At 43.9% G+C, this 15,280-nt stretch overlaps 1 protein-coding gene across 4 annotated transcripts in view; it reads left to right on the top strand.

The window, feature by feature from the left end:
- PDZD2 (PDZ domain containing 2) overlaps window positions 1-15,280 on the top strand; it is a 361,218-nt gene that overhangs the window by 119,559 nt on the left and 226,379 nt on the right. The window contains exon 1 of one of the 4 annotated variants that reach the window (XM_081942595.1): window positions 11,127-11,258. The exons of 2 other annotated variants lie outside the window; for them this stretch is intronic. Coding sequence is in view for 1 of the 2 variants with exons in the window: in XM_081942593.1 (XP_081798719.1) it covers window positions 11,383-11,408 (26 nt within the window). In the remaining variant the exon portion in view is untranslated. Of the gene's footprint in view, window positions 1-11,126; window positions 11,259-11,367; window positions 11,409-15,280 lie in introns of those variants that run through there. One more of the 4 variants, XM_081942593.1, reaches the window with a different exon arrangement.

The raw sequence follows: 15,280 nt of genomic DNA, 5'->3' as shown, positions 1-15,280 counted from the left end.
ATTCTTTATTGGCCAAGTGTGATTGGACGCACAAGGAATTTGTCTTCAGTGAATATGCTCTCAGTGTACATAAAGAAAAATAAAATAGAATACATTCATCCAGAATCAGAAGGTACAACACTTAATGATAGTCATAGGGTACAAATAAGCAATCGGGAAACAATCAATATCAATATCAATCGTAACGATACAAGCAACAAATTTACAGTCCTGCAGTCATAAGTGGAAAGAGATGGGTGATAGGAACGATGAGAAGACTAATAGTAATAGTAATGCAGTTGTATAACGATTGTGAATGTCTTGGGATCATGTGATCAACATTTATCAACTTCAGACAGGCAGGGTCAATGGGGAAGTCAGATTCAATTAACAACCACGTTACTAATTTCAGAACTGCAGTGATTCGCTTAACCTCTGTGGCAAGAAAGGTCATAAATGAAGCAAAACTCACTTAACAACTGTTTTCCTTACCTAGGGACATTTTGGACCCAGTTGTGGTCATAGGTCGAGGCTACCTGTACCCTCTATTTTTATTGCTTGTATCTTGCCTTTTCTTGTACCTTGAGCAACTGTGGCTGGTGGAATGGCATACAATTGGATTTCACCACAACAGTTGGACTTTACAGCTTGAGCCGGGAGGGAGGAAGCAAATGTGTTTGGCACATGTTTCCTTTTGATAGAGTGGAATTGAAGGTTTAGGAAAGAAGCACAAGAGCTCAAGGAAAGCAGGAAACTCTGAATCATAAATTCATCATACAAATAAAACTGGATAATGTGGTTAGAGGGCTGTGGAATTAAATCACTCATTACTTACGTTGCAGTGAAAGTGATAGCTAAAAAAAAATAGAATTGATGCCAAAGAATTATGGTATTCAGATGGCAAGACCTTCAGAATCAGGCAGAGGGTTTTAATACATCATGCACTCAAAGTGTTCCAAAAAGAAAAGTTGAAAACTACTTCTGTCCCTGCTTTAAATTAGCATGGTTTGCTGTATATTTGCAGATGTTCTTTTTTTTACCATTCTAGCTCTTACCGATCAGGACGTACATTCTACATGGCAGGAATTGGGGGTCAGGTGAGTAGAAGTACTAAATCCAGTGGCCCTTTCAGGTTCTGTACTATTCACTGAGCCTGAGAGTAGGCTGAAAAAGGACCATGGGTGCTAGGAACCTTGGGATCTGTAGTCCTAGCAGATAAGTAAGGCAACAGGATGAAAAGGGTTGCTGTAACATAAGAACTTTTGAACTTACCATCACTTCAGAGGTGGCGTTCAATCAGTTCTGACAGGTTCTGGAGAACCAGTAGTGGAAATTTTGAGTAGTTCGGAGAACCGGCAAATACCGTATTTTTCGGAGGATAAGACGCACCAAGATTTTGAAGAGGCAAATTTTTAAAAAAGTGTTTGCACTCTGCAGACCTCCCCCAAATGGCCCATTTTTCGTCAAAAAAGAGGCATGCATAGCTTTTCGGAGGCTTGCAGAGTTCTCGGGGGGGGGGGAAACGAGTAAAAAACGGCCTGTTTTTTGCTCATTTCTGCCCTCCCCAGCCCTCAGGAGTACTCTGTAAGCCTCCTAAAGGCTATGCACAGCCATTTTTGCAAAAGGAGCGGGGTTTCGGGAGGCCAAAAATGCTGTATTCAGTGTATAAGACGCACCCAGATTTTCACCCTCTTTTTTGAGGGAAAAAGGTGCATCTTATACTCCGAAAAATACAGTAGGCTGGCCCAGCCCCTGCTGCCTCCCAGCTGATCTTCTTTTGTTGCCCTAAACAGAAGAACGGAGCTGGAAAGCAGGTTAGTGGGGTGGGGAGGAAATGGGGATTTTGCAGTATCCTTCCTCTACGATGCCCACAAAGCTTTGGAGAGGTGGGGTCTCAGTGAAGGGATGGGGGACATTCATAGCAGACCAATGAGGATCAGATTGGGATGAGACAAGCAAGTTGGTACCCAAATAATGCCTAGGAACAGGTGAGAAGCCATCTGGAGATGCCCTGCAATGCAATGGGGCACTTGGCCAACAGTGGATGTTGAACACTTTTTTGCCTCATGACCAAGGCTCGTCCCATGAATCCTAGGATGTTTGCAGTCTTCAAGTTAAAGCATTCCTTGGTGATGATAAATATAAGGCAGACATTTAAGAGCGGAGCATGTGGGTGGTCTGAAGAAATTTTCTTGGAAAACATAAATTACAATTACTATTTTCTATAATGGAAAAGGAGAAACGCAAATAACCTTTCGATAGATGTGATCCCTTTGGTTATATGCTCTCTGTAGGCGACTTCTAACATGAAGCAGAAACTGAGTTAAAAATAGTGTTTTTGTGTGTGTTGAAATTACTCTTTGGAGAATAAATGTCTGTGGGTTATTTTTTTGCAATCCTGACCTTTGCATGAGATGAACAAAGAATGTGACGTGCATGTTTTTTACTGAATAAAAGACATACTCTCAGGGACACAAATATTAGGAAGAAATTAAAGAAATGATGGAACAAAGTGTGTGTGTGTTTTTTAAGTAGCAAAACTAGAAACGAACACAAATAAGTTATTGGTTGTGTTTGCATGGTATGCTATGCCAGTAATTAGCCAATCTCATATTTGTCTGGTGTCTTGTGTAAACTCGGTTGGTTGGTTTAGTTTATGGCTTAGTATAGAGGTGGGGAACCTCTGGCCCAAAACCCTCAAGGCCTCCAAATCCTATCTATCATTTCAACTCAAGATGATTGATAGGTACGGTATCTAAAACAACAGAAAAAACATCTTGCATTGGAAGAAACACTTATCAAATCATCAAATACATCAAGCGAGCATATTGCTGATGTATTCCAGAGCTTGGGGTAAAAGCTGAATTGTTAGAGCAGTGGTCTCCAACATTTCCAGCTCTGTGGACCAGTGGTGGTAGTGGGGACAGAGGATGGTTTCATGCACACATCTGCCCCATGCACGGCCCAGTTCTCAATGGGCCTCTCACCGGATCTGGGCTGTGGACCATGGGTTGGGGATCCCTGGGTTAGAGAATGTCCGAAGGCTTGCACCTTTCACCCAAACTATTTCAGAAGGGAGAAAATGATGAAAAGATGTTTTTAAAATAAATCCTAAAATAGGCATAACGCAATGAAAATTAAACTCTTCCCCGGGCCTCAGTCCTGTGTATACAATGTGGTTGGGGTAGCATATTATGTGGCTGGGTGCTACATGAGAGCCCATGTACTGTGGTCTCCTACTTCAGTGTGTGATGTGTCTATTTCAGACACAGGTCTAATTGGTCTGATTCTCACTTCTCCCCCCCCCCCACCATTCCCCCCTCCCCCCAGTAGATCTTCATGACTGTTAACATATCTGTAGATGGGTTAGAATGGAAGCAAGCTGAATCATTGCAATTAGGACTTTCTCCTTTATTTCCTATGTATTCCAAGCAGAGATGGAGTTCTGACAGGTTCTGGAGAACCGGTAGCAGAAATTTTGAGTAGTTAGGAGAACCGGCAAATAGGCTGGCCCCACCCCCACTGCCTCCCAGCCTCCCAGCTAATCTTCTGTTGTCCTGAATAGGGGAACGGAGCTGGAAAGCAGGTTCGTGGCGTGGGGAGGGAATGGGGATTTTGCAGTATCCTTCCCCTGCCACGTCTACAAAGCCACGCCCACAAAGTCACACCGCGCCCACAAAGCCACGTCCACAGAACAGGTAGTAAAAAATTAGAATCCCACCACCGATTCCAAGGAATAGAAGTAAACGTACTGCAATATGCGTTACATGTTCAAATCTGTAAAACATTAAATTAGTAAATATGATGTTTGAGTACACCAAATCCAGAAGAGACCTTCCCCCACTGTATCCATCCTTTGCTTGTCATAATGTAGAAGCCAACTTTGTATGACCCAACATTACATGAGTCTAATGATTAATTGACTTTTTCAACTACCTTTCAAGATACTCATTGAGGATAATAGAAGACTAATGCATCTGAAGGGCACCAGCTTGGAGAAGACACTTCATGGGCTAAAGCAAGGAGGTTGTTCACAACTATAGGAGTAGGAAAATGTGTTGAATGTGTTCGCTACCTTGAGTTACTTGTAAAAAATAATAAAAGTGGGATACAAATGAATAAATAAGTCAATATGGAGACTGAGTTTTAGTTTGGAGATGTCCAGCATTTGCACGCATGATCTTTGGCTCCTTCTCACGGGACGCATGAATCATGGACTCTTAAGTAGTGAATTCCAGATGCAGGAGGTCCAGATAAGAGGAAGTTTCTGCGTGTCTGTTTCTTGTCAGCCTTCGTTGGCAATAGATCTTTCAAAGAATTCACGTAAAATAATGCATTATTTATGTTGTGCCATGGGAATGTTCTCTACGTCTCTTTCTTTCTTCTCTCCCATTATACATTCCAGTTCTGAAGCTGGGTTTATGTTTTTCTCTTTTAGGTCTAATGCAAGCAAACAGGTTTCCACAATGTTTAAATAACAATGGAGTAAGAATGCAATATAGTTTCTTGGGCTGTGAGAATCGTACGATAAACTTGTAGGCTATTCTTTTTTTTTTTTTTGCTAACCCTCGCTTGAGGCATTATCTTGAAAATTATTCTACATAAATTTGACTAATGTTTGAAAATGTATATCATTCAGTACAAGTAGTCCTCAAATTACAACTATTTGTTTAGCGACCAAAGTTACAATAACATTGAACAGAGTGACTTACGACCAATCCTCACAGTTATGACTGTCATAACATCCCCACCGTTACTTGATTAAAATTTGGGTGCTTGGTAGCCAGTATATATTTACAATGGTTGCAATGTCCTGAGGTCACATGAGTGCTTCCGGGTTAAAATAATTAGGCAGTGACATCACCATGTCAGGGTTCCAAGTAATAGACCAGGTCTGGTTAGCTTCAGGGTTGACACACCATTGGCCGACAGAAGCCCAATTGAGGGCTCCTTTCATGTCCCCATTAATCCGAAGTGGTACCTATTTATCTACTTGCGATCACACACTTTCAAACTGCAAGGTTGGGGGACCTCGCCCCATCACATAGTAGCACTCAGGTCTTGGATGTGACTTACGTAACAACCAGGGGTAGGATCCAGCCAGTTCGGACCGGTTTGGGCAAACCGGATGCTAATTTTACATCTAAATCATCGAACCGGTAGTTGCAAGGACTGGCTGGCCCCTCCCACCCCTCCCTGCCCCTCCCAGGAGTTTCCACGTGGCCCATTTTGGATGCCAGGTTAAGTGCAGTACCTGTGTGGAGGCTGTGCAAGGTTGAAAAACGGGCTTCCCTAAAGTTCCGGAAATCTGGAAACAGGCCCATTTCCAGCCTCTGGAGCCCGGGGGAGGCAGTTTCGCCCTCCCGGAGGCTCAAAGAAAGTCTCCAGAGCCTGGGGAGGGTGAAAACACCTCTCCCCCACCATGGTGCAGGATGCTGAGTAGGCCATGTCCACCATGGCCACGGCCACCCAGCAATGGGGCAGAGAACCGGTTGCTAAAACTTTTGAATTCCACTCCTGATAACAACTACCTTGCTTATCAGTGGCAATTCTGATCTCAATGGTAGTCATAAGTAAGTAAGTAAGTCATAAGTTATTGTACCCGTGTTTGAAATTCTTTGGCATTTATAGTTAATGTTTAATAACTAAGAATCTTTAATTTGTGATACTTAAGGGAATTGCCTAGAGAACAATAGTATTTCGTACCACAGTCTGCCCACTACTAAATATTTTGCAGCTGTTTTTGGACTTCTGCAAGCCAGCCTTTCTCAATCCTGAAGGTGAACTGGATGACAAATCTCATCATCTCCAGAGCCTCGTGGTTGGAGATTGTAAGATTTTCACTCCAGCATTTCCAGAAAATAACAGATCGGAGAACGCTAATCTAAGCCATTAAATCTCAACCAGGGTGGGGCTAAACTATGTCAAGGTGGCCACAGGTGAAAAACATGTTACAACACAAAAAAGCAAAAGCAACCCAAATAAGCCACATCACTCCAAGAAATGGCTTGCAAAGCTCCAATTTATTATCATTTTTTTTCTTTTGAGACATATGGACGCATACCAAACCTACTTTCAACCCTGAAGCTGACCTGACTGAGGCCATTTTGAGGCTTCAGTGCTGCCACAGCTGGAGCTAAGGGATAGGGAGGGGGTGTAGAGATAGCTGGGGTTTGTAGCCAAAACAAAATACTTTCTCTTGGGAACCAAGGACATTCCAGCAGGTGTTTGGAAGGAGGGGACTGAAATCACCTAGCAACTGGACTGTATCCTGATTGGACCATGTGACTGATTCTCAAAACAATCTCAAAAGTGAAAACCTTTTAATTAGTTTGAAAACCGTAGAAACATTTCAAGTTGGTTTTCACCATCCCCTGCCAATAGGACATTTCCAATAAAACTATTGTTTGAGGAATCTACCTGCCTCAGAGTTTTGTTTGCTGCTGGGGGTACGTTACTTGGAACCCTGACACCGACGCTGAAGTGACCGCTGTGAGATCTTTTTTGAATTTGATTGGAGGGCCCAGTAATGAAAGGCGATTAAGAGAAGGAAAAGTTAGACTTGGATATTTTGCCATGCGATTCTCAGTTCTGGCTAGCATTATTGTAACTCCTTTGACTTCTAGTAAACTATATCTTTCTCAATAAAGGTAGTTAAGGATCGTTCTTACTCAGAGGTTCAAGCTGAGGCAGGTCAGACAGCCTTGGACGTTTTGGCCAAAAGGGAATGAACTCGGATGACGCTAGTCCTCATCTTGGATATGATTTAGTTCAGTTACAGGTAGTGGCCCTATACATCTAAAATTGGTTAGTCTTAAACAACCCTGTAATTTATCTTTCTTTTCACTAGATGATTAGTTTCTAGACTTGAAATCCTAATGTTGGAAAGTTCTTGGCCAGTGCGATGCTGTGATATTTTTCTGGAGCCCCTCAAAATACTATATTTTTTGGACTATAAGACGCACCATGATTTTTTTCGGTGAAAAGTTTTTTTGTTTTTTACGATACATATAATATAATCCAAAGTATACCAGTACATCTGAACAAGCATTTTTCGAGTATTCAATAGTATATCAATTCCTTTTACCATTAAGCCTCTTCAATTTTTATTTGCTCTTCTGCTTTCCATACACCATATTATTGTCTATTTCATCTTCAGCTCTCCTCCTCTCCTTCTCTTCTCCTCCCTACCTTCTTTCTTCCCTCTACCCTCTCTTTCTTCTCTACTTCCCCTTGCTCTCTCCCTCTCCTCTCTTTCCACACCTTCCCTCTCTCCTACTCTTTCCCTCTCTTCTCTTTCCCTCTCCTGTCTCCTTTCTCTCTCTTTCCCTCTGTTCATCGCCCTTCCATTCTCTATTTTACATGGTATATTTCCGCCTTTTAGCAAACCCCATTTAGTATCAATGGCATTAATAATTGTATTCTCGAAGAAAAAAGAGAAAAAATATTTTCCATATTGCGAGTTTTTCTTTTAGAGGTATACCTTTAAAGGTACGAATTCTATTTGTTTCCCCTCCCCTCCCCGTAACAACCTCTTTTTTGGACGCAGTGCAAGACAAATTCAAATTTCCCGCTAACCTCATACTTTTACCAACTTTTACATCATTAAGCGCCCCTATTTTACCTCATCTTATGATTTTAACTATTTATTATTAGACACACCATGATTTTGAAGAGGTAATTAAAAAAAAAAGTTTTTGCACTCTACAGGCCTCCCAAAACCTCTGCATGCCCTGTATTTTTGCAAAAAAAAAAAAAAAGGCATGCAGAACTTTGGGAGGCTTGTAGAGTGCTCCTGGGGGCTGGGGAGGGGGCAAACATGAGCAAAAAACCAGCCTGTTTTTAGGGAAAATGGCCCTTTTTTGCAAAAAAAAAGGGGCATGCAGAGGCTTTGGGAGGTTTGCACAGCTCTCCTGGGGGTTAGCCCCCCCCCCAAATGAGGAGAAAATGGGCCGTTTTAGTCTCATTTTTGTCCTCCCCAGCCCCCAGGAGCACTTTGCAGGCCTCTCAAACACTCTGGAGGTCCATTTTTGCAAAGGGGGCGGGGTTTCAGTAGGCTGAAAATGCTGTATTCCGTGTATAAGACGCACCCAGATTTTCACCCTCTTTTTAGGGGGGAAAAAGGTGCATCTTATACTCTGAAAAATATGGTAGTTTACAAAAGAACAACTAAAACAGTCTTAAAAGCTATCCGTCTACAAACAATTCCCTAAACCAGCTATCCTAAAAGACAGGAGGTTTATTTATTTTTTATTTTAAAAAGTCTCAGTTATATCAACCAATCTGAAAAGCAGACAGAACACCAACTCGCTCCTGCCGCAATTATCATCCAAATGTTTGGTAAATATGCATATTTAATGCATCTTCAATCATAGTTTAAAGAAGAGAGATTCTGTATTACCAATAGGTGGCAGGAAATAGAAATCTCTAGGTCTTTGCTGCTACTTGTTGGTGGCCCAGTTTTTTGCATTTCAGAGTCTTAGATCAATTTTACTTGAGGGAAACCCACACTGGGAGATTCCCTTATCCCTGGTCTTCTTGAGACAAACACGTCTGTTTTTCTTCATAGATCTTATTTTCATAGCCTTGGCCATTTTTATCCTCTGTTGATTGACATCTTCCTTGAAGCGCAATGTCCAGAATTAAACGCACTGTGTAGTTTAAGGATATGTTGAAGGCAGTGTTTAGTTTCTGGCTGCATTCTAATTACACATAGGGATTTTGTGCTCTTGGCTGTTTTCACAAGGTCATAAAATGCGCAGTGCACAGTTAGTTATCCCGAAAGCCCTCCTCTTGCCTTCACATTAATTTTAACAGAGTTTTAATCACCCTTGCCTTTTTAGATTTTTAACTCTTTTATTTTACATATATATTTTAATATTATATTGACATTGCTCAAAGTCCCTCTGTGAGGGAGATGGGCAGTTCAGAAATGTGATGAATAAGTTAACAGTGTGATCATATGCCTTGCGTATGCATGCATGCATGCATGCATGTATCTATGTACCATATGTATTCCTTAGGGTGGTATAGGAATGCAACAATTATAAACCATGCCTTCATCGCCTGGCATTTTGGACAGATCCAAGCCGTTTGGATAGATTGAGTAAACCATGATTAAACAAACCATAGATTAATTCCAAATGTGAATCCAGCCTATAAGCTCACTCACATAGCTCAATCATAGGAAGTTTAAAACAGAGTAGTGCTTTTTTAAAAAAACCAGTGTGGCTTTTAAATAATTGCAAGAGGCCCAAAGCCAGTTTGATCTAATGGTTAAGGAAGCAACCCCCAATGTTTTGGGCACTAGGAACCGGTTCTGTGGAGAAAGTTTTTTTTTCCATGGACTGGAGGGGGCATGATTTTGCATGCTGCCTGTATCCCGTGGATGGGGCTATGCTTGTTTGTGTGGCCCAGTTGCCGACATGTTGTGGACCGCTTCCAGTCTACCAACAGAGGGACGTTAGAGGTCTTCTAGTCCAACCCCCTGCCTAGGCAGGAAACCCTATACCATTTCAGACAAATGGCTATCCAACATCTTCTTAAAGACTTCCAGTGTTGGGGCATTCACAACTTCTGGAGGCAAGCTGTTCCACTGATTAATTGTTCTAACGGTCAGGAAAGATCTTCATTGGGTTTTTCTTTCTTTCTCAGCTTTGTGGTGCCCCCTTTGGGCCTGGTGCCCTAAGCATATGCTTAGTCTGCTTAATGCAGGGGTGTCCAAACTTGGGAACTTTAAGACTTGTGGACTTCAACTCCCAGAATTCCCCAGCCAGAATTCCACAAGTCTTAAAGTTCCCAAGTTTGGACACCCCTGGCTTAATGGTTAATACACAACTGGTCCCGGCCATTCGTTGCCCAGGTCGCACAGCCCTGACAAAAGTTTCAGGAGGGCCGCCTTTGCCATCCCACAGCGGGACCGTGTAGTAAATCTCAACGCAACAAAAAGCACTGCCGCTTCTTGCGTCAAGGCGGGAAGCCCTGCGGAGGAACGCTATAAGCAGCTTAAAGCTGCCTCAGTCGCGCTTCTTAAACACTTTGCAAGGTGGGGGGGGGGGGGAGAGGAAAGCGGGTTAAAAAAAAAGGTTGTGCCCCTCCCGAGTTGGGATGGGTGGGACGAACGACGGACGGATCCTGCCGGCTGAAGTTAGCCGAAGCAGCGAAAAGGGAGGAGGGAACTGCGCGCAGGGAAGGTGGAAAGGAAATGCTTGAGCGGTGCGGTCAGATCAGGTCCTGTCACTCAGCCAGCTGGGCTGGAGGTGGGGGGTGGGGGTGGAGGTGGAGGTCTCCTCTGACCCTTGCATTCCAGGATCGCCTCCAGCCCCCTTTTTTCCTGCCCCAGCCTGGCTTCTTGAGATTAGTTAGGATCCAGCCGTGCCAGGAGATCGCGGGAAAGCCATAGGGGCGCACTGATCTTGGCCCTGGCATTCCCCCCCTTCTTCTTTCTCTCCCCCCCCATCCCTAACACGTTTCTCGGCTTGACAGCCAAAGCAGCTGAGGATCTGCTTATTCCCCTCTCTGGCGGGGTTTGTTTTGAAGGGCCAGCTCTTCTCGCTGCTGCTGCTGCTGCTGCTGCTGCTTCAACAACGACCCAGGAATAGGTGAGAGATTTCACCTGTCCGGTGGGAAGCCCTCTCGGGCTTCTGCCCGCTGAGGCTGCCAATCTCTCCGTGGTGGCTACGGAGGAGGAGGAGGAGGGGATGGTGTGTGTGTGTGTGTGTGTTTGTGTGCGCCGCTTTGACAGCTGAGCGCATTGCAACTGACAAGAGCGGCGTCAGAAATGCCTCGCGATCTATTTGTTTTCCTTTAGCCAGAAGCCTCGAGGAGGAGGGGAAAACACGCCCTCCGCCTTTTGGAAACTCAATGAAGCCGCTCCAGAAACCTTTACTTCGCCCCACTCCTCCCCATGGATAAACAAAGCCATTTGAGGGGAAAAAGAGCTCCCCCCCCCACAGCAGAAGCCAAGCCAGCAGCAGCAACAGCTGCTGAATTCTACTCCTTGAGTATTTAAGTGCCCCCCCTTCTCCCTCCCTCCCTCCCTCCCTCTCTCTTCCCTCCTTCTCCCTCTCTTCCCCCCCCCCCTTCGTCTCGGGTGCCAGCCAGCGATTAAACTAATTAATAGACTTAACAGGATTCTAAGCCACCCGCTCACCGATTAACCCGGAGATGCCAGGTGCTCCTTAAAGAAATTCCACAAGCAAGGCTTTTAAAGAGGAGGAGCAGGAGGAGGAAGAAGAGAGAAGGAGAAACCTCCAGGGGGATCTAAAAAAGGAGAAGAGGTAGGAGTAACGGACGGGGCGGTAAAAGTCTCTCAGAGAAACGGGCAAGTATTTGGTCGCTGCTGGGTAAAACGGAAGCCAAAAAAGAAAAGAAAAAAGTTATGTAACAAAAAGGACAGCTCCCATGCCAGTGGTGCTTTCCTCTGAAAGGTAAACCCTGGTGAAATAGGTAATATTCAATCTTTTCATTATGGCTAGGGATTGTTTATGGCTGTGGGAAATGTCCGGTTTGCACACTCTTTGAAGAATGTTGTTTAAAATGACTTGAGCTTATGAAATCCTGCCACAGCTGTAGCGTTTGAGCGACACTGTCTTTTGCTTCGGTCGTGGCTTTGCAAGGAACGTTTTCGATCAGATTGGGTCTGTTTTGATTAAATTGAGAAGGTGCATCAGAACTCATGAAGTTCTGATGATGCCAGGGATGAGGGTGGACGGGGCAGCGCTGCGATAGCAACCTCAAGGAAAATCAGAAGATTTTGGACAAATTGGATGTTGGAATCCTCAAAACATCAGAACAAATCCTTCTCTGTCCCTTTCTGGTTTTAAATTTTCAAGAATGCAAATCTAGATCTATTGGTCCAAAGAGGTGAACATTTCACTGAGAATATTTTACAATTGCAACTAGCAATTATTTTACCAAAAGTTGTATATGCTAATGCCTAAGGATATACCAGATGGTTCTTATTCCACATGGACATTAACAAGAATAGTGATAAAATTTAGTGCAGAAAGTGAGATGTTTGCTTTAATGAAACTCACCTTATTGTATGTGCGTGGGGGTTTATATGGGTGTATTCTACAGAATGGATGGGGATTGCTTCTGTAGGAAGAGGAGATTTCTATTCAGTGCTTCAGTTAGTGTGAATTTTACTACAAAATGTGAAGACTATTGTTAGATTGGGTAATGGATAGGCACACACAGGCTATTAACGGTAACAACAGCTCTTTATTAAGTACAACAAGTGAGAACAATCCAGTGAAGGTTGAGTCTGACAGCAGCCCTTTTATAGGGAGCTGTCAGACCTTCGACCAATAGGATTAAGCCTCTGTTCCCACTGGAACAGAGGACCTTGGTGGAAACCACTGACGTTAGAGCAGGTATCTAACACCCCTCCCCTCTTGGATGGAACAATCCTACTTGTTATGTAGTCACGTAGGTAGGCGGGCTTTTGGGTAGCTCTGCCTGACCTGCGCAGTTCAGTAGGAGGGGTTTCTTTGGACAGGTCGAACGGACCTGTTTGTTCCACAGCTCCGCTTGGTGGAAGCTCCTGGAAACTTTCACAGGCTGCGGCTGGAGCTTCTAGAGCCGGTTCGCTTGGCGCTCACTGTGGGCCTGCAACAAAACCAGATAAGTTTCCCGGTACCGTCGGGCTTGAGCTGGCCGTGGAAGGAGTGAGTGTTTCCTCTGTTTGGGTAGGGCTTTGGCTAACTCGTGCAGGAGTTACCTCTGGTTGTCTAAGAGTGGAGTTGGAGAGGCGGCCACGGAGTTGATCAATATGCCTTCTCCAATTCCTACCATCCTCGAGCTCTAGGACGTATGAGCGAGGGCCGGTGATGCCTATCACTGTGGCAGGAATCCACAGAGTTCCCCTGGCATAGTTGTGGGCGTATACCGAATCCCCTACGCTAAATGTCTGAATCTTGTCTGTGGAGTCTGGGGGTGATGAGGCAGAATAATTGGGGTGTAGCTGGTCTAAGTGGGACCTTAGCCGGTGACCCATGAGAAGCTCGGAGGGGCTTCTCCCTGTAGTGGCACTGGGTGTGATGTGCTGAATTAGCAAATAGTGCTAATAGGGCTTGGAAGTAATCTAGCCCTAGGAGGCTCTGCAGGTTGCCGCTGACCACTGTCAGTGGGAGTTTCCCGCTGAACTGCTTGAACTTCACCTGGAAGGTGCCTTGGCCCACGATGGGGACCCTGTTTCCCTGGTAATCACGTAGGCGGATGTCCGGGGTGTGAAGATGCTGCTTCTTTAGGCTAGGGATAGCCTGCTTTAGGGTAGACCACAGTATGATGGTCAGCGATGACCCAGTGTGGATATCCATCTCACATGGGGAGTCCTTGATGAGGACTGTGACCTTCAGCTTTTTTGGCTGCCTGGTGCGGACTTGGCCGATTGGCATATGGTACGAGTCCCAGTGCTCGGTGACTGGGTCATACGGAGTCGGTGGGGCATGCATGGCCATTTTGTGTTCAGAGGGCGTTTTGAGTTTGCCGCTCAAAAATGGCTGCTCGAAAGCCGTGCTGAGCTCCGGACTGGATGTACTTGCTGGATTGCTACGTTCTTTCGGTTCGCCTAGTCGCCTTCCAATGCCACCTTCGTCGCCAGTGTTAGATTGGGTAATGGATGGGCACACACAGGCTTAACGGTAACAACAGCTCTTTATTAAGTACAACAAGTGCGAACAATCCAGCGAAGGTTGAGTCTGACAGCAGCCCTTTTATAGGGAGCTGTCAGACCCTTCGACCAATAGGATTAAACCTCTGTTCCCGCTGGAACAGAGGACCTTGGTGGAAACCACTGACGTTAAAGCAAGTATCTAACAACTATATTTTTATAGATAACTTTGAGTTTGCAGGGGATGGGCTTGATTAAAAGAAACTTTATAAGCATGCTTGCTATTAGTGCTGTGTTTTGCTATGTCTTTGGCTCAGAGTCAGACCACAAGAGGGAGTGGGTGGGCAGAAGAATTGTGTACGAAACAAATACAAGATAGTTCTCACTTAACAAACATTTGCTTAGTGACTGTTCAAAATTGCAACAGTGCTGAAAGAGAGAGACTTACGACCGGCATTGCACTTAAACCCATTGTAGCATCCCTGTGGTCCCGTAATTGCAGTGTGGCATCTGTCTCGCATTTGTGACTGTCACAAGTCTCGCATTTGTGACTGTCACAAATTCCTGCAGTCACATGATCGTCGTTTGTGACTTTTCCACTGGCGTCCAAAATGCAAAGTCAATGGGGAAGCCAGCAGGAGGTCACAAATAACACTGTGATATTTTGCTTAATGACTGCAGGGGATTCACTTAATGATTATAACTGAAGTTGCTGGAAATGCTCTCGCTAAAGAGGGCAGTTATGTGATCTTTCTACTTAACAGAATTGCCAGCCTCAGTTAGGGCTATTAAGCAAGGACTATCTGTAAGTAAAATATGGATTGGTAATAAAAAATAGCAGGGATTTGTTCAATGTCCTGTTATTCAGAAGTATTCTTATTGTTAAGAGCAGCATTTTGCCAAATCAGTTTGTAGTCTTGGAGTCTTATTTTCGGAATGATATTAGCAGCTCTACAGTTCGAGTTATTAGTATGGATGCTGCTGCTTCAAATAAACAAATGCATAAATAAAGTATGACGGGATGAGCTCTGGGCTGTTTAGCATCTATCTCTGTGATGGACAGTAGCATCTCCTTAAATATATTTGTGTCAAGAATTCCCTTTATAAGATGTAATATTACTGGATGGTTTTGGGATGATGTGATGAAATGCCATAATACAAACTTATTCTAGACTTAGAATATTTCACATAAAAGGAAGTGATAATTGTAGCAGTCAAATAAATGTTTAATAATGATAATAATTCTATGCATATATATTGGATTGACAACATGAGAATTTATATAAACTGTAAGTGATGACTGTGGTAAGGTGGCACAGACGTTTTGTAACCAACCGACACACTGTATGTGTAACTGGAGGAGGGTTTTTATGTTTTAGGTTTGTCTATGTTTGTTTAAAAATAAAATAAATTGTTTTTTTAAGAAAGAATTCCCTTTATAAAAGATCATAAGCTGGGAAGCTTGCACATTCTGCCTCCTTTCAAATTTATTGAATTATGAAGCCCAGAAATCCTGATTCCATGCTGGATAGCTTAATGGGAAGTTCATATTTTTTCCTGTACGGACTCAGTCTTTGGTATCAAAAATGGAAAGATCTTTGCTGGACATTGGGGGGGGGGGGGAGCGGCTGACATCAGTTGATTGGACAAGGAAATTTGATGAAAAAAAGTTACCTATGAACCTGG

The sequence above is a fragment of the Natrix helvetica genome (genome assembly GCF_964273705.1).
Source record: "Natrix helvetica genome assembly, chromosome: 2".
Taxonomy (NCBI): domain Eukaryota; kingdom Metazoa; phylum Chordata; class Lepidosauria; order Squamata; family Natricidae; genus Natrix; species Natrix helvetica.
The sequence above is the reverse complement of the archived record's forward strand: the minus strand, read 5'-3'. Positions and strand labels throughout refer to the sequence as shown.